The sequence below is a fragment of the Talpa europaea genome (assembly GCF_964194135.1).
Source record: "Talpa europaea genome assembly, chromosome: 11".
Lineage (NCBI taxonomy): Eukaryota > Metazoa > Chordata > Mammalia > Eulipotyphla > Talpidae > Talpa > Talpa europaea.
The window spans coordinates 70,383,153-70,405,325 of record NC_140078.1 but is presented as its reverse complement, the minus strand read 5'-3'; the positions used below and the strand labels follow the sequence as shown (position 1 = coordinate 70,405,325).

Below are 22,173 nucleotides of genomic sequence, written 5' to 3'. Positions count from 1 at the left end.
AAGTAGGACCACTTTCCTGAGGATATTTGGGTTACCTTCAGATAGTGGGTGATATGTAGATCTTTTTCTTGTGCTATAGACACCTTTTAGCACTGCTTTCTTGGCCTTCAAAGCTTTTTCTTTGGCTTTCGTGCCATTTTCATGGAAGGAGTTCTATCTCATTTTTCTTTAAGCACAATTTTATCATTTTCTTCTCTCTGGGTCACATCCAGTTTTGTCCATTGTACTTGAAGCTGATAAACTGTCAATACAGTTGACCTCTCAGCATAAACTCTCTCATTCTTCTTTTGCCTCTTCTGGTAATGTTAAAGAACTCTTTCGTTTATATAATTCTCCTGATAAGAATATCAGGTAGCGATATGTACTTTTTATTTATTTAAAAGTGTGTTTGTTAATTGTCTTGTTCTTTAAAATATCTCCATGAGAGCATTGCTGGGTTGTTTAATCTATAAAATTCTAGAAGTCTTCCCCTAGGAAGAAATAATCATTGAATTAAAATCTTTTGGAAAGACACAGTCTATATGTTGTAAAATTAACCATCCTCCTGAACCTCAGATTGCTTTGTACTGCCTGGCACATGGGCATTCAACAGGCCAGAACACTAAGTTGGAATTACCTTGAGAATCCAGACATACAGCCTATTCCATATAATAGAAACCTCAAGATGCTTCCTAATACTGCTGAAGACCCTCCCTTTTTTAGTGTATTTTTTCCAATAAAGAGAAGAAATTTTCAATTACATGATCACTTACTTCGGTTATTTTGCTGACCTTCAGACAGTTTTAAAAGGGATGCCTTTTAATACACTGGATGGTATGTCTTAGGTATGAGAATATTTAAAAGGTATCCACGGGTCTGTTAGTTTACCAGGGGGGTTTCTTGATAACTGTAGCGGTGCCTTTGTAGCTCCGGCAGCAGCTCCAGCAAGAGCATTACTAGTGTTCTCTTGGCTTATCTTCTCCCAAGCTGCTGGATTACCAGAATCTACCCTATACAGAGATTATTTCCTCATTCCTGAAGTATCATTCCTGATACTACAGCTCAGCAAATTTTGCTTCATCATGTATTGAATGTGAAATTCCCTCTCCCTTTCAACCCCCCACCCCCCGTTTTTCTTAGAGGCCAAAGTTTGATAATTCTGAGTTATTAGCATGTGAAAATTTGTAGACCTGAAAGGATTATAGACCTAACCTCCTGTCCCAGTGGACCTTTTGTGACTCAAAGCCTCCATTCTTAGTCTTGGAACTTCTGTCAGTGTGGCATTGGGTCTGTAGCTTTTTGCCTAAGAAAAAAAGAATGGTGGGTGGTCACCTCCCTAAAATGGAGGTTGAATAGTGTGTATTCAGGAGTCTGGCAGCCCTGTGTTATATTCATCTTTTCAGGACACTGTTTCAGCAGAAAGTAAATCAGCAGGGCTCTCTGAAATGTCTGGGCAAGGACATTGAAGCCAGAATGGCTAACAGAGACAACCTTCAAGAGAGTTAAGGTTCTCCAGTGGGAGGTAGTAGATAAAGAGCCAATAGAAATAACCTCTTGTTAGTGGTGAAGCTGGAAGAATAGCTGCTGGTTCTTTGGGAGATGCCTGGGGAACATATCCTTTGTGGTGGGCTCAGCAGTGTCTTAGGACTTGTGGGCCTCATCTGCTTTCTCAGTTATTCCTTGCACCTCCTGCCATCAGCTCTGTAAGAAAAAGAAAAATGGTTTGATTGTGTTATTCAGTAAACAAAAAGAAAGGAAGCTTTACATGTTCCACACAGATTTTAGAAACTGCCCTTTTGTTTCCCTATGTTAACTCAATTTAGAGACTAGACAATGAAGCATTCATATATGTTGAATTTAAGGTCACTTTTTCCAGAGGAAAAGTGCCTGAGAAGCTATTATAGAATGGTCATCTCAAAATGTAAAAGAGTGTGTGGAAGAAAAGTGATCCTAATTTAAACAGGATAGAGAACCTCTCTTTTATCTGGAGTTAAAATCCTCTGCCCTGAATACCTCACAATTACTTTAGGGTTAACTGGAAAAAAAAAAAAATGTTAGAAAAGAACAAGTTGTTTCTTGTTTCTATATTCCACTTTGATTTGAATGCTTTGATTTCATTATGATGTGATTAAAACCTACTGAAGGATGAGGGGAAAAAACAAGATGGAAGCTGTAGAATCCTAAAGGTTATCAATGAAATATGTTCAGATGTAATCTACTTAGGTAGGTCATATTTTTGTTTGAAAATTATTGATCAGGGAAATCTTTTTTTTAAATTTATTTTTATATTCCCCATACAATTGCAACCCCCTTATTTTGACCCCACTCCCTCCTTTCCCTGCCCGCCACCCCCCATAGTGTGTCTCTGGTTCATAGTTGTTTGTTGATTTTGATTTTTTCTTTCTTATTCTTTTTCCTGGTCCCTTATTTAGGTTTTCTAGATTACTGCTATGAGTGAGACCATCCGGTATTTTTCTTCTTCTTTCTGGCTTATTTCGCTGAGCATGATCCCAGCTCCATCCATGTTGCTGCAAATTGCATGTGTTTATCTTTTTTGAATGCTGAGTAATATTCCATGGTGTATATGTACCACATCTTCTTGATCCAGTCATCTATTTTTGGGTATTTGGGTTGTTTCCAAAGCTTAGCTATTGTAAACAGTGCTGCTATAAACATAGGGGTGCAGGTGCTCTTTGGAATTGATGTTTCTGTGTCCTTTGGGTAAATACCTAGGAGTGGAATTCAGGGAAATCTTAACGAGGCTGAGGTCCTTATAAACATTGAGTGAAAAAATGCTCTAAAAGATATAAAATTTTAACAGAAAGTCTCAAAATTATTTGCATTTTAGTGGTTTGATGTTGCTTGATTATTCTAAGTACTCATAGGTGGAGCTTGTAAATAATTTCTTTGAAATATGTGTACGGTAAAGAAATTTGTTGATTTTTTCCCCTTCTGCCTGGTAGTCTCAGTTTCTGTGATATTCTTATAAGAGAAAGATCTTGTGGCTATTTTGTTTATTCATTTGTTTATATTCTGCCTCTTTTTCTTTTTTTTAAGATTTATTTATTTATTTATACAAGCACTGGGTACAGTCAGAAGCGAGGGAGGGTGAGAGAATTTACCAGAGACAGAGCGGGGAAGAGAACAGGCAGACTGACAAAGTACACTGCTGAGGGGAGCAGTGGGTGGCAGGAGAGGTCTGAGTGCCATGTGGGACCCTCACCTGGTGGCCGGGGATCGAACCGGTGCTTCAGAGGCTGCAGGCAGCTTCACAACCCAGCGCTCTACCGCTGCGCCACCGGGGAGGCCCCTGCCTCTTTGTTTTTAACTCAAATTGACACCTAGAATGGAAGAGTCTTACGGGTCTCCTGGTAGACTTCTATTTTTGTTAAGTCACCCTGGACTTAATGAATTTATCTCCAAGACTTCAGATCACTGATTTTCTTTCATAATGGCAAGAGGCATTATTTAGAGGAATTGGGGTCTTAATATAAAATATGCAAAAGGGCCTCCCCTGGTGGCACAGGCGGTTGAGTGTCATGCTGTAAGGCTGTCTGCAGCATCTACAGCACCAGTTTGATCCTGGCCGGTCTGGGGCCCACCTGACGTAGCAGACCTCTCCGGTCGTTCCCGCTGCTCCCCTCAGCAGTGTATTTCGTCAGTGTCCCTGTTCTGTTCCCCACTCTGTCTCTGGTGAATCCTCTCACCCTCCTGCGAATCTGGCCTGTACCCTGGTTCTTGTATAAATGAATGAATAAATCTTTAAAAAAATAAAATAAAATAAAATATGCAAGACTATTAGTGAGTAGTGGGTGGAATATATTAATATTCTCAGCACCAGATACCTATATAATATCCAAATTGCAATGTCAAGGCCTGACATGGAATGTGTGTTCCTGGAGCCCAGTTCATTTGTGACCCCAGCTTTGGCCAGATCAAATTTGGTAGCTAGGGTTCATTGAAACACAGATCAGCCATATTATTTCACAAGCACAAGGTTTTAGCAAGATGTTGGTTGTCACCTCTTAGGAAATGATCTGATAGTGGAAAATATTTTCATTTTTTATTTTTTTAAAGATTTTTTTTTTAATAGAGGCATGTTTTATTTATTTATTTCTTTGTTTGTTTTGTTTATACATGCACTGGGTACAGTCAGAAGCATTGGAGGGTGAGAGAATTCACCAGAGCCAGAGCGAGGAGCAGAGCAGGCAGAAGGACCGAAGTACACTGCTGAGGGGAGCAGCGGGCAGCAGGAGAGGTCTGCGCACCATGCGGGACCCTCCTCCGGTGGCCGGGGAGCAGCCGGGTATCGAACCGGCCCTGCAGAGGCCGCGGGGATCGAACTGGCGCCGCAGTGGCCGCGGGCAGCTTTGCAACCCAGCGCTCAACCGCTGCGCCACCAGGGAGGTCCTTTTTTAAAGATTTTTTATTTATTTATTTATACAAGCACTGGGGGTACAGTCAGAAGCGCGGGAGGGTGAGAGAATTCACCAGAGCCAGAGCGGGGAGCAGAGCAGGCAGAAGGACAGAAGTACACTGCTGGGGGGAGCAGCGGGCGGCAGGAGAGGTCTGCGCGCCATGTGGGACCCTCCTCCAGTGGCCTGGGAGCAGCCGGGGATGGAAGCAGCTCTGCAGAGGCTGCGGGCAGCTTCGCAACCTAGCGCTCAACCGGTGCGCCACAGGGGAGGCCCAGTGGAAAATATTTTTAAGGAGCATTTTAGAAAAAGTCTCTGTTGTGCTTTCATCTGGATAAGAAAATAGATTTTAAAATAAATAGCAGCCGAAAGGGTAGTGTCTCCTTTCCCCTCAACCTTAAGTGGAATCCTGAAGTGAGATTCTTTTCAAGTGGATTACATTGTAGCCTTATTTCCCAGATGCTCAGAGGGCAATTTATTATAGACCTGGTTGGGTGAAAGCCAGTCTAGCAAGGGCGCAAGAGGTTACTTAGCCAGCTACAGTGCTGCCACAGGGTACAGTGTGTGCTTCCCCTCCTCTCCTTCCCGCCTCCCTGGCCTCTTTCTGGCTCATTTTGGTTTTGACCTCTGGGAATACTGAGTTTTACACAATATTTGAACTATAGCATATCCTTGCATCAGAAAGAATGAGCCTGACTGCTTTGCATAAGATTTTTATTAAAAAACCACTGAGAGGAATGACGAACCTGTCTTAATCTTAATCTGTTACTTTGATTGCCATAGTTGTTGAAACTCCAAAGTAATTGTAGGTACTTTAAGAGCATAAAGACCACCTTGAACAGGCCAGTTTGGGGGTTGCTGTTGAGAAGCAGGGTCTTCATGGCACCTGAGAAATTACCTAAAAATTACCTATGGGTCCATGACCTGTATATTTTCTTTGGACTTTAACTTGTACCTTTTGTCATCACAAACCACCTCTCATGGTGTGGCAAGTATTAAGTTGACTGACTCCCTGGAGTTTAAAAACAAATAAAAGCAATATGGTGAAAAGAAAGCCTGAGTGCAGACAGTTCTATGTATCAGCCATACTTTTCTATGTTCTGGAAATAGGTTTTGCTTGTGAGGATTAAGTGAGATGATATTTGTGAAGAATGCCTTTGTAATACTGTAACTGCTTTGTGAATAAAGATTACTATCTCTGATAAACAGTACCATTTCTCAGCCACCAGTAACCTGATTCTCCCATCCTGTATTTGGAAGAAGCACAAATCTACGAAGAGGGATTGCTGATTTTTCAGTGTGAGTTGTATTTACAGGGCTCACATACTTTCCCCCTGCATTTTGATCCTGTCTATCTCTCTGTGCTTTCATGGATGACCTGATATATCACAGAGAAACTGTATTCTCAGTACAAAGTATAACTGTGACTATGTGCACATGTTGGAGATCTTAAACCAAAATGCAAAGCTGCTTGCTAGGAATGTTCTTTCCATTTTCTCTTGTACTTACCCAGTTCTTAAGAATTCTTGGGTCTTGGTTATAAGTCATCTGGATCATATGTTAGCTTGTCATTTCTGACCCAAGTCCTTCTCACAGGTTGACAGAGACAGAGTGGAGTTATAAATGTCCAAGAACAGCTGCTGAAAAGGGAAATGGAAATGTGAATGTTGAATTCAACAGCCTTTATACTCAGTGTGTGTTTCCTCTAGGTGGAGAATAAAGATTTGCTTTGCCGTTGAGGAGTACAATTATCTCTAGCTTTTTGCAGCTTCACATAAAGACCCTTTAGCGGGAAAGACCCCTTGAGATGTACTTAGGAACATCTACCTGTGACTTTGCCAAGAAATGGCTTTGGACTTGGGATGATTTTAGTGGTTTTTATTCTAATTTTGTTATAGGGCAGCCCCGATACAAAATGGGGTGCCTGACTGTGGGTCCTCACGCGCGCGCTTAAAAGGACTTATCAGTACTCTACTGCAGGCACACGTGAAAGGTTAATAAAAGGTTTTTTTTTAAGAGTTATTTATTTATTTATTTATTTATTTATTTATACAAGCACTGGGTACAGTCAGAAGCGTGGGAGTGTGAGAGAATCCACTAGAGCCAGAGGGGAGAGCAGAGCAGGCAGACTGATGAAATACACTGCTGAGGGGAGCAGCGGGCGGCAGGAGAGGTCTGCGCGTCATGTGGGACCCTCCTCCGGTGGCCGGGGAGCAGCCGGGGATCGAACCAGCTCTTCTGAGGCTGCGGGCAGCTTCGCAACCCAGCGCTCAACAGCTGCGCCACCGGGGAGGCCCCAATAAAAGGCTTATTTACAAGGGAAGCGCAAATGAGGAAATGTACAACTCAGGGAGAAAAGTGGGAGACAAAGTTTTAAATGCGCCCTACCCAATCTGCCGATCTGGAATCCCAAATGGTACTCTTGAGAGCTGGCTGCAAGCCAGGAGCAATGAAGCCAGGAGTCGAGAGAGCTACCCCAAGGCCCACGTGTTTGGTTTTTATACCACACCTGGCTGCTTAACTCCACCCTCAGGTCCCTGCCACATTCCCTTTGGTGGTGACGGGATTTGTCTTTCCCAATGTCCTGATGGCTTTGGTCTGGAGTGGGGGTGGAGTCCACAAGGCCTGTAGCTCAGGACATCCTTTCCCCCTAACTATTTCAGTCCAGTATCAGTAGAATGTGAAACTCTTTACTTAAACCTAATCCAACTTCTGAGAAAGGAGATGTCCTTGGTTTTACTTTCAAATATATGGTAGCTCTTTTTTTTTTTTTTAAGATTTATTTATGCACATAAGAGCTGGGGTACAGGCCAGCAATGCGGAGGGTGAGAAGATTCACCAGAAACAGAATGGGGAACAGAACAGGCTGAGTGAAATACACTGCTGAGGGGAACAGTGGGTGAGACAGGAGAGGTCTGCTGCACCATGTGGGTTGTTCCCTGGCAGGCCAGGGATTGAACTCCTGCTGCAGAGGCTTCAGATTGCTTCACAGTGCAGTGCTTAAATCCCTTGCGCCACCAGGGAGGCCCTATGGTACCTCTTAAGGAGCCAGACCATGTTAATCAGACTAGTGGTGTACATGGTTCTTTTGATTTAGTAACTTAGTAAATATGTATGAAGGTGATACATAATAGCCAATTTAAAGTGGGCAACCAGAAATGATGAACTCATCCTACCCATTTATTATTCCAACTCTCCCTATAGTTTGCCTCCCTCCCTAGGCATAGTTTTACTCCCTCCCTGGCAGAGCTTTACTAAGTCTGAACAAAAGGCCTTGAAGAGATGGGAGGGTTTGGTGTATGCCACACTCTTGCTTGGTTTATGATAGCCTCTGGGGTATTAAATCATAGATAAACCTGATTATTCTCATTCAAGTTTTTTTTATCTTTATTTGTTTATTTGTATTAAAACAATGGGCAGTTCTTCATCTGTAGCAGCCTTACTCTAACCATGTGTGGGTTGAAAAGAAATGGCCACTTTGATTGTAGGGGACTGAAGATTAAGAAATCATTGCCGGGGGCCTCCCCGGTGGCGGTGGCGCAGCAGTTGAGCGCTGGGTTGCGAAGCTGCCTGCAGCCTCCGCGTCGCAGGTTCGATCCCCAGCTGCTCCCCAGCCACTGGAGGAGGGTCCCACATGGCGCGCAGACCTCTCCTGCCGCCCGCTGCTCCCCTCAGCAGTGTACTTCGGTCCTTCTGCCTGCTCTGCCCCCCACTCTGGCTCTGGTGAATTCTCTCACCCTCCCGCGCTTCTGACTGTACCCAGTGCATGTATAAACAAAACAAATAAATAAATAAATAGAACATGCCTCTATTAAAAAAAAAAATCATTGCCTTGGGCCTCCCCTGTGGCGGTGGCGCAGCTGTTGAGCACTGGGTTGTGAAGCTCCCCGCAGTTTCTGCAGCGCTGGTTCGATCCCCGGCCACTGGGTGAGGGTCCCACATGGCGCGCAGACCTCTCCTGCTACCCCGCTGCTCCCCTCAGCAGTGTGTTTCGTCAGTCTGTCTGTTCTGTTCCCTGCTCTGGCTCTGGTGAATTCTCTCACGCTTCTGACTGTACCCAGTGCTTGTATAAATAAATAGATAGATAGATAGATAGATAGATAGATAGATAGATAGATAGATAGATAGATAGATAAATAAATCTTTAAAAAAAAAAGAAAAGAAATCATTGCCTTTATAACACATGAGGTGAAGATAATCTTCTCAAAGTTGATGTGCTAATAAGGACTCCTGACAGGAGAAATTCCCCACCCTCTACAGAAAGTCATCTGTGGCTCCTGAAATGGCGTATTTGTTATTTGAGGAGTATGAAGTGCTCTCTGCCTTAGAAATTCCTGAATCTACTGATGCCTCCAAGTGGTGAAATTAGAATTTGCACTTGACTGCAATTTGTACTAATTTAAATGCCTTGATCCGATGTCACTGTTCACTGTTCAGATGGCAAGCCAGGTTCATGGATTGGGTGTACACTGACAGCAGGACCTCCCTGCAGATCCACTGTGTGCTGAGTACTTTGGTCTTCAGGGGTAGTTGGATCCATTTATCTTTTGTTTATTCTGTAAACACTAAGTTCCTTTCCTGTACCTCAGGTATTGTTCTTGGTGCTGAAATAAAAAAAAAAGCAAGATTTAGCTTGAACTCAAGATTTAGCTCAGCAATTGACACTAAGTGTTTATAAAGATATAAGTTCTGATATTCAGTAACTTTTCCTGGTGAAAGCTAAGTCTTTAGTAAATTAAAATGAATCGTGAAATAGTAATATCGCATACATAAGTGAAGTAAAGTGAGTTGCTGTTTGGCCCTGTTTAGTTTCACCTGCTGATGCTGGTCTTTTTCTAGCACTTTTTCGAGGTTTGAAATACACTTATTGAGCCCTCACTGTGTTCCACGCTAACCTCTTTACTTGTATTAAGTTTCTTAATCCTCATAACTACCTTATGAAGTAAGTACTGTTATCCCTACTTTATAGATGAGGAAACTGAAGCTCAGAGAAGGACCTGGTTGAAGGTCATGGAAGAGAGACAGGATTCAAATTCAGGGAACCTGACCCAGAGTCCATGTTTTTAAATGATGTGCTCTATATTACGTCTGTGTAGATGGGCTACCATTTTGATCAACTCTGCTTGGCAGAGTGGTAGTCCCCTGATGCTCACTGCCTACAGAGCTTTTCCTAGCTTGGCTCCTGAGGCCAGATTGCATGTTGCTTATCCTGCTGAGGAGTGGGTGCATGAGGCAGGAATGCCTTCTCTATAGCTCCAGATAGGAATCTGACTTTGCCTCTCACCAGCTAGGTGACCTCCCCTTTCTGAGCATGTTTCCTCACCTATAAGGTAGAAATAAGGTGATTTCATGGGATCATTTAGGGGATTAAAAATAAGATACCATACTTAACTGTTTCTGGCTCTGAGTAAGCGCTTTATAAAGTTTAGTAACTTTTTATTATCGTCTGTTAATCTTGAAAACAAGCCAGCTAACAATTTCTCAGATACCAGATTCTAGGCCCTACATAGGTGGGCAGTTTCCTTTGGTTTTAACAAGACAATAATTGTATTCTATGTATTTCTCTTGACTCTTTTGGTGTGAAAAGCAGAGAGGTAAAGCATTATTTGACAGATGTGTGGATTCAAGCAAGAAACTGAGGTCCAATTGCAAAGAAATGCCTTGTATAATTCAGAGCCCTGTCTGAGGAGACACAGAGGACCCTAGAGGGCGGAGAATGAACACAGCGCAGGGGCTAGTTCCAGAGTCGCATCCTCGGTTAGTTCACTTACAAGCGTGGGAGAGGGTGCCTTGTCAGTAGGCAGAGATTTTTTTTTTTCCCTCTGCTCTCACACACATCGCTGGCTAGTATTTATTAAGCAAAACTTTTCCCCCTTCTTGACGTGACATGGAATTTGTAACATCCAAAATGCAGAGACAAAAGAGTTCTAACTGCAGGCTTACTGGGCCCTTTTCCCCAACCTGTTCCCATGCCAGACTTTCCCAAAGTTCTTCTTTGCCAATGGTTGCTCCTCAAATCTCACGGCTGGCTTGCTCTCTAGGCTCCGAGCCAGAGTGATGTTGCTGCCGCCGTCACCACCACCACTGCTGCCACCATCAGCCATTTGGTTTCCTGCTATAAGGATGTGACCTGCCATGAAGTTTTACCTTACTTCTTTCGTCCTGTCTTCAGTGTCATATCTCTTTCTCCTGGTGCTTTTGCCATACAACCAGTGTTCCAAAGAAAGTTTTCAGGCACCAAAGTTAAGAGCCCTTACTACCTCTCCGAGGAGATGTGAGTTAGCCATGAAAAAGAAGATAATTGAGAGGGCTCCTGTGCCTTGTGCTGCGGAAGGAAAAGTTTGCTTCACGATAATGTGCTAGCTCCTGAACTAGGTGGGGGACTTGTTGGGACTCATATGAGAGTGCACTCCGTGACTTCCAGAGGAGTAGACTGGGCCTAACCTGCCCAAGGACAGCGCCCCAATCTGCAGGAGCCATGGCTGAAGACTGATTTCATCTTCTACTCCTTTTCCCTAAGCTTAAGCTTGCTCTGCCACACTCCTGAGTATGTGGCTTAAAACAGCCATTTCCTTTTGTCAGTAAATAAGCTCACTCTTTGCAAAATGTTTCAGCTTGGGGACAGGAAAGGCTCTCTGTGCCTTCCTGTCTCTCTCCATTTCTCCGAAGGTTGATGTTGATGGCTTCTGTCTTTGTCTCCACAGGGAACTCTAATGATCCATGACAAAGAGGTCACCCTCGAATATGTACCAAGTCTGGATTTTTGGTACTGCAAACAGGTAAGTGCCAAGAATTCTTTTTCTTAGACATAAGGATCTGGCATCCTCTGTCTCCAGGTATGCTACATGATAGCATATTGTCAAAGACAAAGCTCTTCTTCATTGGTTCACTTCAGATGAACCAGTGACCTTAAGGTAAGGTCATCCATAACTCCTGCTTCCCAGCTGATATCTGTGATCATAGGGGGTTCTGGATCTATAGTGGAAGACACTTTTCCAAAGACATATGCCATGCTTTCTGTTGATTATGAACTGAAAGAATAATAGTCCCTTGAATTAGAACTTCTACCCAGTTACCCTTCCTAGGAGTATTCACAGGGGATTAGTGTTAGAGAGGTTGGAATGTATCTCTGGAAGAGATACATTTTTTGATATTCTGGGGTTTCCAAGGATATAGAACTTAACATACCTTGGCATTTTACCTTTGTTAAATTCATATTCTTTTAGACTGATAGAAATATTTTAGGCTAGGGCCTCCCTGGTGGTGCAAGGAGTTAAGATGCAACCTGTGAAGCTAACCGTAGCCACCACAGCATAAGTTCAATCCCCGGCCAGGGAGCACCCTACATGGCGCAGCAGACCTCTCCTGACTTGTCCTTTGCTCCCCTCAGCAGTGTATTTCAGTCAGTCTGCCTATTCTGTTCCCCACTCTGTCTCTGGTAGATCCTCTCGCCACCTGCACCTCTGGCCTGTACCCCCGTTCTTGTATGCATAAATAAATAAATCTTTAAAAAAAAAGAAATATTTTAGGCTATTAAAGCTTAGCTTAATTACAAATGAGCATGAAAGATAGTATTTTTCATTGATAGTACTTAGTTTTGATAATAATTGTGGAAATTTTTTTTAAGTTTCTGAATCGTGACTCATTAAAGTATTATAGAGGGCCTCTCTGGTGATTAAATCTCAGCATTAATCAAGCTGTCACCAGCCACTGAGGCATGAGTTCGATCCTCAGCTAGGGAGCTAACCCACACGGCGCAGCAGACCTCTCCTGTCTCGCCCACTGCTCCCCTAAACAGTGTATTTCGGTCAGTCTGCCTGTTCTGTTCCCCACTCTGTCTCTGATGAATCCTCTCACTCCCTGCATCTCTGGCCTATACCTGAGTTCTATGCATAAATAAATAAATCTTTTAAAAAGATGTAAAAGTAAAGTATTATAGAACTTGACAACATTCAATAAAAACTTTTTTTTTTTTTTTAGTTTTAATTTTTTTTATATATTTATTTATACAAGAGCTGGAGTACAGGCCAGAGGCATGGGAGGGTGAGAGGATTCACCAGAGACTGAGTGGGGAGAAGAACAGGCAGACAGACTGAAAGCACTGCTGAGGGGAACAGCGGGTGAGACAGGAGAGGTCTGCTGCACCATGTGGGTCTCTCCCTGGCCGGTGGGAATTGAACCCACACGCACTGCAGAGGTTGCAGACAGCTTCACAGTGCTACGCTCAACCTACTGCACCAGGGGGAGGCCCTCAATAAAAACTTTAGTTAGACATTTTGTTAGTCTCAACGATGCACAGTTTGTGTAGCTGTGGTTGTCATTAACCAAAGCATTCATATTTCATGGATAAATTACCTTGAGGTGTTAATTTAGGAAAACAGTTCTTTTTTTTTTAAGATTTATTTATTTTTATACAAGAGCTGGGGTATAGGCCAGAGGCACGGGCGGGTGAGAGGCTTCACCAGAGACAGTGTCGGGAGCAGAACAGGCAGACAACCAAAATAGACTGCTGAGGGGAGCAGTGGGTGAGACAAGAGAGGTCTGCCACGATATGTGGGAATCTCCCTGCCTGGCTGGGAATTGAACCCCTGCTGTGGAGGCTGCAGACAGCTTCACAGTGCTGTGCTCAACCTGCTGCACCACCAGGGAGGCCCAACAGTTAATTTTTTTAATTAACTGTTTTAAACATTAAACCATTTAAGGCATATAATTCAGTGGCATTAAGTACTTTCACTGTGTTTTTTCTAACCATCAGCAAACATTATCTTTTTCTAGAACTTTTTCATCACCATGAAAGAAAACTGTATTTATTAGACAGTCATTCCCATTCCCTTTGCCCTCAGTTAGTGGAAATCACTAATCTGTTTTATACATCTGTGGATTTTCCTATTCTGGACATTTTGTATATGTGGAAAATCATGCAATGTATGCATTTAGCATGTTTTCAAGGTTCAACTGTTTTGTGACATATATCATTTTTATGATACATGGATATTGTGAATTGGTTATACGACATTTTATTTATCCATCAGTTGGACATTTGGCTGTTATGAAATGTGCTTGATTTGCGTTTCCTTAATGACACGCAATGTAGAGTAACTTTTCATATGTGTGTTGGCCATCTGCACGTTTTTTTCAGTGAAATACTTATTTAGATTATCTGCCCATTTTTAATTGGGTTGTGTGTTTTGTTGTTAAGTTGTATGATTTGTTTATATATTTTATATTTTAACACCTTGTCTGATAAATAATTTGCCAGTATATTCTCCCATTCAGTACATTGCCTTTTCATTTTAACAGTGGTGTCTTTTGCTGTACAGAAGCTTTTTAGTTTGTTGTGGTCCCACTGATTTATATCCTCTTTGGCTTCTCTTGCTATTGGAGAAAGATCCACAAAGAGATCACAAAGGCCATTACCAAAGAGCTTATCACCTATGTTTTTCTCTCTGTATTTTGTGATTTTAGGTCCTATAGTCTTTAATCCATTTTGGTTTTTTTTAAAGATGTATTTATTTATGCATACAAGAACTGGGGTACAAGCCAGAGGCATGGGGGGGTGAGAGGACTCACCAGAGACAGAGTGGGGAACAGAACAGGCAGATTGACTGAAATACACTGCTGAGGGGAGCAATGGGCGAGACAAGCGAGGTCTGCTGCACCATGTGGGTCACCTCCCTGGCCAGGAATCGAACTCGTGCTGCAGTGGCTGTAGATAGCTTCATAGTGCTGCATCTTAATCTCTTGTGCCACCAGGAAGTCCTCTCTTTAATCCATTCTGAATTAAATATATGGTGTAAGATAGTGGTCTGTTTTCATTACTTTGTACATGGTTGTAGTTTTCCCAGCACAATTTATTGAAGAGACACGCCTTTCCCCATTGTATATTCTTGTCTACTTTGTCATAAATTAGTTGTCCATAAATGTATGGTTTTGTTTCTGGGCTCTTGATTCTTTTCCATTTATCTGAATACCTGTTTTTGTTCTAATACCATGTTTTGTTTTGTTTTGTTTTTTAAGATTTATTTATTTATTTATACAAGCACTGGGTCCCTTCTCTCACGGGAGGGTGAGAGAATTCACCAGAGCTAGAGGGGAGAGCAGAGCTGGCAGACAGACAAAACACACTGCTGAGGGGAGCAGCGGGCGGCAGGAGAGGTCTACGCACCATGTGGGACCCTCCTCCAGTGGCCGGGGAGCAGCCAGGGATTGAACCGGCGCCACAGAGGCTGTGGGCAGCTTCGCAACCCAGTTCTCAACCGCTGCGCCACCGGGGAGGCCCTATTTTGATTATTTTTTGTTAGTCAACAGCAACAAAAAATTTTATACCTGCTGTCCAGATTGTATAGCTATTGCTAAGACTATAGCTTTGAAAGAACAGCATGACTTGGTTATTGTGCCCTGAAATGCCTAGCTGAGCTGTCTCAGGGGTACTGTGTGATATCTGTATTTTTCTGAAGGGTTAAGGTGCCAGTTTTACATATTGATCTTTTTTTTTTTTAACTTTTTTTTTAAGATTTATTTATACAAGCACTGGGGTACAGGCCACAGGCATGGAAGAGTAAGAGAATTCACCAGAGACATAGCAGGAAGGAGAACAGGCAGACGAACTGAAAGCACTGCTGAGGGGAGCTAGTGGGCAAGACAGGAGAGGTCGGCTGCGCCATGTGGCAATCTCCCTGACCGGCCAGGAATCGAACCGGTGCTGTGGCGGCTACAGACAGCTTCACAGGGCTGCTCTCAACACTGCCCCACCAGGGTAGCCCTACATATTGATCTTTAACCTGATATGGAGTATGCTGTTTTGGGGTTGTTTTTTTTTTTAGTGCTCCTGGAAGTATTATTCATAATAGCCCAAAAGTAGAAATAACTCAAATGTCCCAACTGGTGAGTGAATAACCAAAATGTGGTCTAGGTATCCAATGAGATACTATGGCAACAAAAAGAAATGAAGTTTGATATGCAGTCTGAAATGGATAAACCTTGAAAAAACTATGTCAGACATAAAAGACCATGTATTTCATAATTTCATATGACTGAGGAGTGAGAATTGGAAGTTATTCCACTGGGTTTCTTTGAGGATGATGAAACTGTTCTAGCATTAGATAATGGTGTATACGCTATATATGTACTAAAAGTCATTGAAATGAATATTTAAATTTAATGAATTTTATGGTATTTAAATTATATTTACCGGGGCCTCCCAGGTGGCACAGCGGTTGAGCGCTGAGTTGTGAAGCTGCCCGCAGCCTCTGCAGCGCCAGTTCGATCCCCAGCTGCTCCCCGGCCACCGGAGGAGGGTCCCGCATGGTGCGCAGACCTCTCCTGCCACCCGCTGCTCCCCTCAGCAGTGTACTTCGGTCCTTCTGCCTGCTCTGCTCCCCGCTCTGGCTCTGGTGAATTCTCTCGCCCTCCTGTGCTTCTGACTGTACCCAGTGCTTGTATGAATGAATGAATGAATGAATGAATGAATGAATGAATGAATGAATGAATGAATCTATCTATCTTAATAAATAAATAAATAAATTATATCTGCCTAGGATCACTGAGTGATGGCATATGAGACGGGCCTGGTACATAGTGTAATGTTGTTTAATCATCAGTTGTTGCTGCTGTTATTGTCATTGTTCTCTCTTCTCCATTTGACTTACTCTTATTCACTCTATAGACCCCTATTCCATCCATCGTCTCCATGATTTCTGCTTTTCAATTTCTTACAATCAACTCTCTGTCCCTAACTGTACCTTAGAGCTCAAGGGATTTGGGTTCAGGTGATATGCTTGCCTTTTTGTTATAAGTTCAGACTAGAGCTGTATTCATATTGTAAAGTGTCTTTTCCTTTGTTCAGGATCAGTGAATGTTCCTTTTTCTAAAATGTTAAAAACATCATCAAAATAGCTGCCAGAAATACTACCTGTATATGTTCTTCTTGCAGGCCCCCGCCCCCCTGCTTTTTTTTTTTTTTATCACTATTTGAAAAATAAGTTGATAAATGAATTATCAGTACCAACCAAGCCTGAATGGAGCTGTCATGACCAGTTCAGGACCAAATTTTGTGTGTAGATTGTAAGTGTCAAAGACTTCAGGGCAGTAAACCATTTAACAGCTTTCTTAGTTCCTTTCCTGTAGAAATGGTTTTCTGAGACAAAGGCATTTTAGGCTTCTCCAAAGTCCAAATGCCCTCTTAAAAGGCAGCTCTCAAGCAGCAGCTCATCAGATTCAGTCTCTTAAATTCTGAGGAATGCTAAATTCTTTAGACATTAAGGTGATACTCATTTTTTGGCAGGTATTACTGTGCTGGATATACAAAAAAAAAAATTTAATGGGGCCTCCCCTGGTGGCGCAGCGGTTGAACGCTGGGCTGCGAGGCTGCCCACAGCCTCTGCAGCGCCCGTTCATTTCCCGGCCACCGGCGAGGGTCCCACAAAAAAAAAAAAAAAGTAATGTTTTTGGTTAAATTGAATATTTTCTTCTTTCCCTTACAGTGTAAGGCCAGCACTGGAGGACAGCGATCTTCATGTTCATTCTGCAAATGCCCACGGGAAGGTGAGTGGTGGTGGAATTGGTGGAGGTTGTTTTTATTTTGTGCAGATAAAACAAATTTCATGCTTTCCTTGGCTTTGAAGACTATTCATTCCTAAATTGATCTGTAAAGCTTTTAAAGTGCAATGTGAACGCTAACTTTATGTAACCTGTTAGTAAACAGTTTTGGATTTCACAGTTCCATTGAAGCGGCTAAGTTGGCAGCTTGATGTCAGGTTGAGAAAGAGTCTGCATGGTATTAGCCTATGTGACCCCAGCCTTACTACCCACTTCTTTGAAATTATTGAGAATAATTTGTGTCAATATTGCTTTGTGATTTATATTCTAAACATTTCAGGATCTTAAATAGAAAAACACTGTTAAGAATAGAGAAAATAACAACTATGAACTAGAGACACACTTTGGGGGTGGGGAAAGGAGGAATTGGGGTCAAAATCAGGGGGTTACGATTGTATGGGGAATATAAAAATAAAAAATAAAAAAGAATAGAGAAAATAATCAGATTTGAGAGTATTTCTTTAAAGATTTATTTATTTATTTATACAACACTGGGTACAGTCAGAAGCACAGAAGGGTGAGAGAATTCACCAGAGCCAGAGTGGGGAGCAGAACAGACAGACTAACGAAACACACTGCTGAGAGGAGCAATGGGCGTGGCAGGAGAGGTCTGTGCGCCATGTGGGACCCTTGCCGGTGGCCGGGGATCAAACCGGCACTACAGAGGCTGCAGGCAGCTTCGCGGACCAGTGCTCAACTGCTGTGCTACCGGGGAGGTCCGAGAGTATATATATTTTTTAGAGAAAAAAACTTACCAGTCTTTCAGTCACTTGAATCTAAAATAAATTTCTCCAGAAACCTTTAGGTACACAACCTGGAAGAGTCTATCAAAGGGACCCATATCAACAGTCCTGTAGAGGTGGCTGTTATGGCCTGTTTCCCTTAAGGGAAGCTAGAGAAGGACCATAAAATACAGTTCAGTGCCTGTTTGTTCCAAGGTAAAGCATATGCCTACAAAGAATTTCTTTTTTTTTTTAAAGATTTATTTATTCATTCATTCATTCATTCATTCATTTATTCATTTATTTAATTACACAAGCACTGGGTACAGTCAGAAGCGCGGGAGGGTGAGAGAATTCGCCAGAGCCAGAGCGGGGAGCAGAGCAGGCAGAAGGACCGAAGTACACTGCTGAGGGGAGCAGCAGGCGGCAGGAGAGGTCTGCGCGCCATGCGGGACCCTCCTCCGGTGGCCGGGGTGCAGCCGGGGATCGAACCGGCACTGCAGAGGCTGCGGGCAGCTTTGCAACCCAGCGCTTAACCGCTGCACCACTGGGGAGGCCCTACAAAGAATTTCTTAGCTGGACTTTTGACCTGTAGACCTGTAGTGGAGAGTCAGTTCTCTAGTGAGGCATGTGAAGGTGTTCTGAGAATCTTTTGGGGGAAGGCTCTACATGCTCTAGAGTCCAAACCAACAGGTGGGAAGGTGAGTAAACAACTGAGATTTTTTAGTTGTATTATTTCAGTTAGGCAAAATTGTATCTTTTCTCACAAAAGACTTTCTCAGTCTATTCTAATGAATGTATGGGTTATCAAAACACTTGGGCAACAAGGTGTGGTACTTTAACCTGGAAATATATAAAAGCTGGATGTTCACTAGTCACACTGCTATTAAGTAATGTCCATATTCTATAAAAAGTTTATGACTTTTGGCCTCCCTGGTGGCGCAGCGGGTTGAGCACAGCACTGTGAAGCTGTCCTGCAGCCTCTGCAGCGTGGGTTTGATACCTGATCAGCCAGGAAGATTCCCACATGGCTCGGCAGACCTCTCTGTCACGCCCACCGCTCCCCTCAGCAGTGCTTTCGGTCCTTCTGCCTGTTCTGCTCCCCACTCTGTCCCTGCTGAATCCTCTCAACCTCCCACACCTCTGGCGTGTACCCCAGCTATTGTATAAATAGAAAATCTTTTAAAAAAATAAATAAATAAAACCATAATCCTATTTTTTAAAAAAAGATTTCCCAGGGAAGTCATCTAAAAAGAGTGAACCCTCCAAGAATGAATGAATTGTAGAAATATTCCCCTTAATAATAGACAAATTGTCCTGCTATTGAAAGAGGTTTGAAATAGGGGCTCTCTGGTGGCACAAGGGGTTAAGACACAACCTATGAAGCTATCCGCAGCCTCTGCAGCACGAGTTCGATCCTCCGGCTGACCAGGGAGCAATCCACATGGAGCGGCAGACCTCTCCTGATTCGCCTGCTGCTCCTCTCAGCAGTGTACTTCGGTCAATCTGCCTGTTCTGTCTCTGGTGAATCCTCTCACCCTCTACACCTCTGGCCTGTGCCCCAGTTCTTGTATGCATAAATAAATCAAATCTTTAAAAAAAAATTTAGGAAGTAATAGAAAACTTACAAGTTGAATTTTTCAAATAGTTGGGATAGTTTCTTTTGTGAATTATTTCATGTATTATCTGTCAAAGGCCTTTTTTTTGTAGGTATTTCTGACATTAAAATCATTCCAATATATTTATTAGGTGGCAGGTAAGGAAGAATCATAGTAGTAGTATTTTTTAGATAAAAGTTGCTAGAGATTCTCTGTTTCTGTTTGTTTCTCTAGTGACAGAGGCCAAGCAAGAATTAATAACCTACCCTCAACCTCAGAAAACATCCATACCAGCACCATCAGAAAAACAATCCAGTCAGGCCCCAAGGTCAGCTGATAAGGAACCTGAACTCAAGAAACGGGAAGAAGGACAAGAATCACGCTTGGGACATCAGAAGAGAGAAGCAGAAAGGTATCTGCCTCGAAGAGAAGCACCCACCTTTCGGAGAGATCGAGAGAAGGAACCATGGTCTGGGGACACACGCCAGGATGGAGAGAGCAAAAGTAAGTGGTTTGTCAGGGCATGTGACTGTGATCTGTGACCAGACTGTTGTGGCTGGAACCCACTGCTTGTCACACTCCAATGGAACTGTTCAGCCTAATTAAGGTGCCTATTACTTTCTGTGGCCTTTTTCTTCTGGTTAAGGGAATCTACATTCTCCAAATGTTAGTGGGCAGAATAGGTCCTGCCATCTATCACATGAAGGCAAAGTATACTTTGTTGTTTTGCATAAGATCTTCAATAGAAAAAAACTTTAATAGAATTAGTGTGTATAAAGAGAAGAGAAAGGATATAGTTTCCCAATGAAATATCCAGAGTTACCCATCCCCTTGTGGGTAAATGTCTGACCAAACAGGGTTGGCCCAAAGCAAGACCACTGATACCTGAAAGCTTGCCACAAATCTAAGGCACCTTCTGGCAAGGTATCTGCCTTCCAGCAGAAGGTATCAGGCAAGTCTAGAAGGAAAGGAACAAAATAAAAGTACAAGTCAGATAAAGGCTGTCGTTGTTAACCTCCCCATGGTTGCTCACCCATGTCTCTTTCAGCTGTCTCCTTCTGTGTCCCCCAAGTCCCTGGTGCAAGTCCAAGGTCGAGAAGCAAGTGTAGTTTATTCTTCACATGTCTTTCTGCTCCATGTGTCTCCTCAAGTTTTCTTTTTTTTTTTTTTATCCTGGGACCCTCGCCGGTGGCCGGGGATCGGACTGGCACTGCAGAGGCTGCGGGCAGCCTTGCAACCCAGCGCTCAACCACTGCGCCACCAGGGGAGGCCCCCCTTTTTTTTTTTAAAGATTTATTTATGTATAGAAAAACTGGGGTGTAGGTCAGAGGTGTGGTAGGGAGGGGTATGGGGTTTGAGAGGATTCACCAGAGACAGGGTGGGGAGAAGAACAGATGGATCTACTGAAATACACTGCTAAGGGGATCAGCGGGCAAGAGAGGAGAGGTCTGCTGTGCGATATGTGGGTTAGCTCCCTAGCCAGGGATCAAACTCAGGTCCTAGTGGGGATAGCTTGATAGCACTGAGACTTAACCCCTACACCACCAGGGAGGCCCCTCTCTATGACTTCTCTCCCAAATCCTTTTAAGTTTCCCCTCTGCTCAGCCCTGCCCATCATTATGTGGGGCAGGGTACATGGAGCCTCCCCTTTTTATGGAGAGTACACTGTTACACAAATAGCGAGTTACTATTCAAATGCAACAAGGCATAGTTTTCAATTTCTAAGGTTTTGTTTTGTTTTTTTTTTTTTTTAAGATTTTATATATTTATTTATACAAGCACTGGGTACAGTCAGAAAGCGCAGGAGAATGAGAGAATTCACCAGAGCCAGAGCAGGGAGCAGAACAGGCAGACCAACGAAACACACTGCTGAGGGGAGCAGCGGGTGGCAGGAGAGGTCTGCATACCATGTGGGACCCTCACCGGTGGCCAGGGATTGAACCGGTGCTGCAGAGGCTGTGGGCAGCCTCGCAGCCCAGTGCTCAACCACTGCGCCACTGGGGAGGCCCCTCGATTTCTAAGTTTTGATGAAGCAAAATATGAAGTACTTGACTAGCATTTCATTATGGAATCAGCCTTAGTAGTCAGAGTAGTATCTTTAGTCATCTGCAATAAAAAGTACAATCTGGCTCTGAGGACTTCAAAAATTAACCTTTCTCTTTCCTTGCTTTCTCCCATTTGTGCATGATTTGTTCAGCAATCATGCTAAAACGCATCTATCGTTCAACTCCTCCTGAGGTGATTGTGGAAGTGCTGGAACCCTATGTTCGCCTTACTACTGCCAATGTTCGTATCATTAAGAACAGAACAGGCCCCATGGGCCACACCTATGGTTTTATTGATCTCGACTCCCATGCGGTGAGTTTCCCCTACCTTGGAATGGCTTTAGGGACAGGAGAGTATAGAAACCTAAAAAGGGTTTGAAGGACTTCTTTATCATTGGAATTCTCATGTGCTACCTAGTATTGCTTTAATAGATTTAATAGTATTGCTACCTAGCATTGCTTTAATAGATTCTCACAGCTTGAGGTTTTAGATGTGGGGCTCTTTACTATGGAAGTAACTTACAAGGTAGTAATGAAAATCATTGGTAGTTCTTAGAGTCATTGCTCAAAAATTGCAAGAGTCATTGTAAACTGGATCTGATGTAATGACAGTTGCAGCCTCAAAAAGAGCATTTGAGTTTTTTGAAATTTTGCCACATAACCCTTCTTGTTTTCTTTTTGGGGTTTAAAGTTCATGTAATTGAAATACCTGCTCTTAAAAGTTAGAATTCTTGAGTGGTTTTTCGGGACCATTTTTGTCTTGTGGCATTTACAATTTCCATTTGAAGTTAAGTGAGAATTCAATCTACTTGTGAAG

The 22,173-nt window shown here is 43.0% G+C and overlaps 1 protein-coding gene across 2 annotated transcripts in view; it reads left to right on the top strand.

Moving 5' to 3' along the window:
• RBM6 (RNA binding motif protein 6) overlaps positions 1-22,173 on the top strand; it is a gene marked incomplete at both ends in the record, with an annotated part of 85,722 nt that overhangs the window by 48,626 nt on the left and 14,923 nt on the right. Inside the window, 4 exons of one of the 2 annotated variants that reach the window (XM_084247981.1) lie at positions 11,099-11,173; positions 16,877-16,937; positions 19,552-19,815; positions 21,509-21,669. In XM_084247981.1, the coding sequence (XP_084104107.1) occupies positions 11,099-11,173; positions 16,877-16,937; positions 19,552-19,815; positions 21,509-21,669 (561 nt within the window). Of the gene's footprint in view, positions 1-11,098; positions 11,174-16,876; positions 16,938-19,545; positions 19,816-21,508; positions 21,670-22,173 lie in introns of both variants that reach the window. The other variant, XM_084247980.1, reaches the window with a different exon arrangement.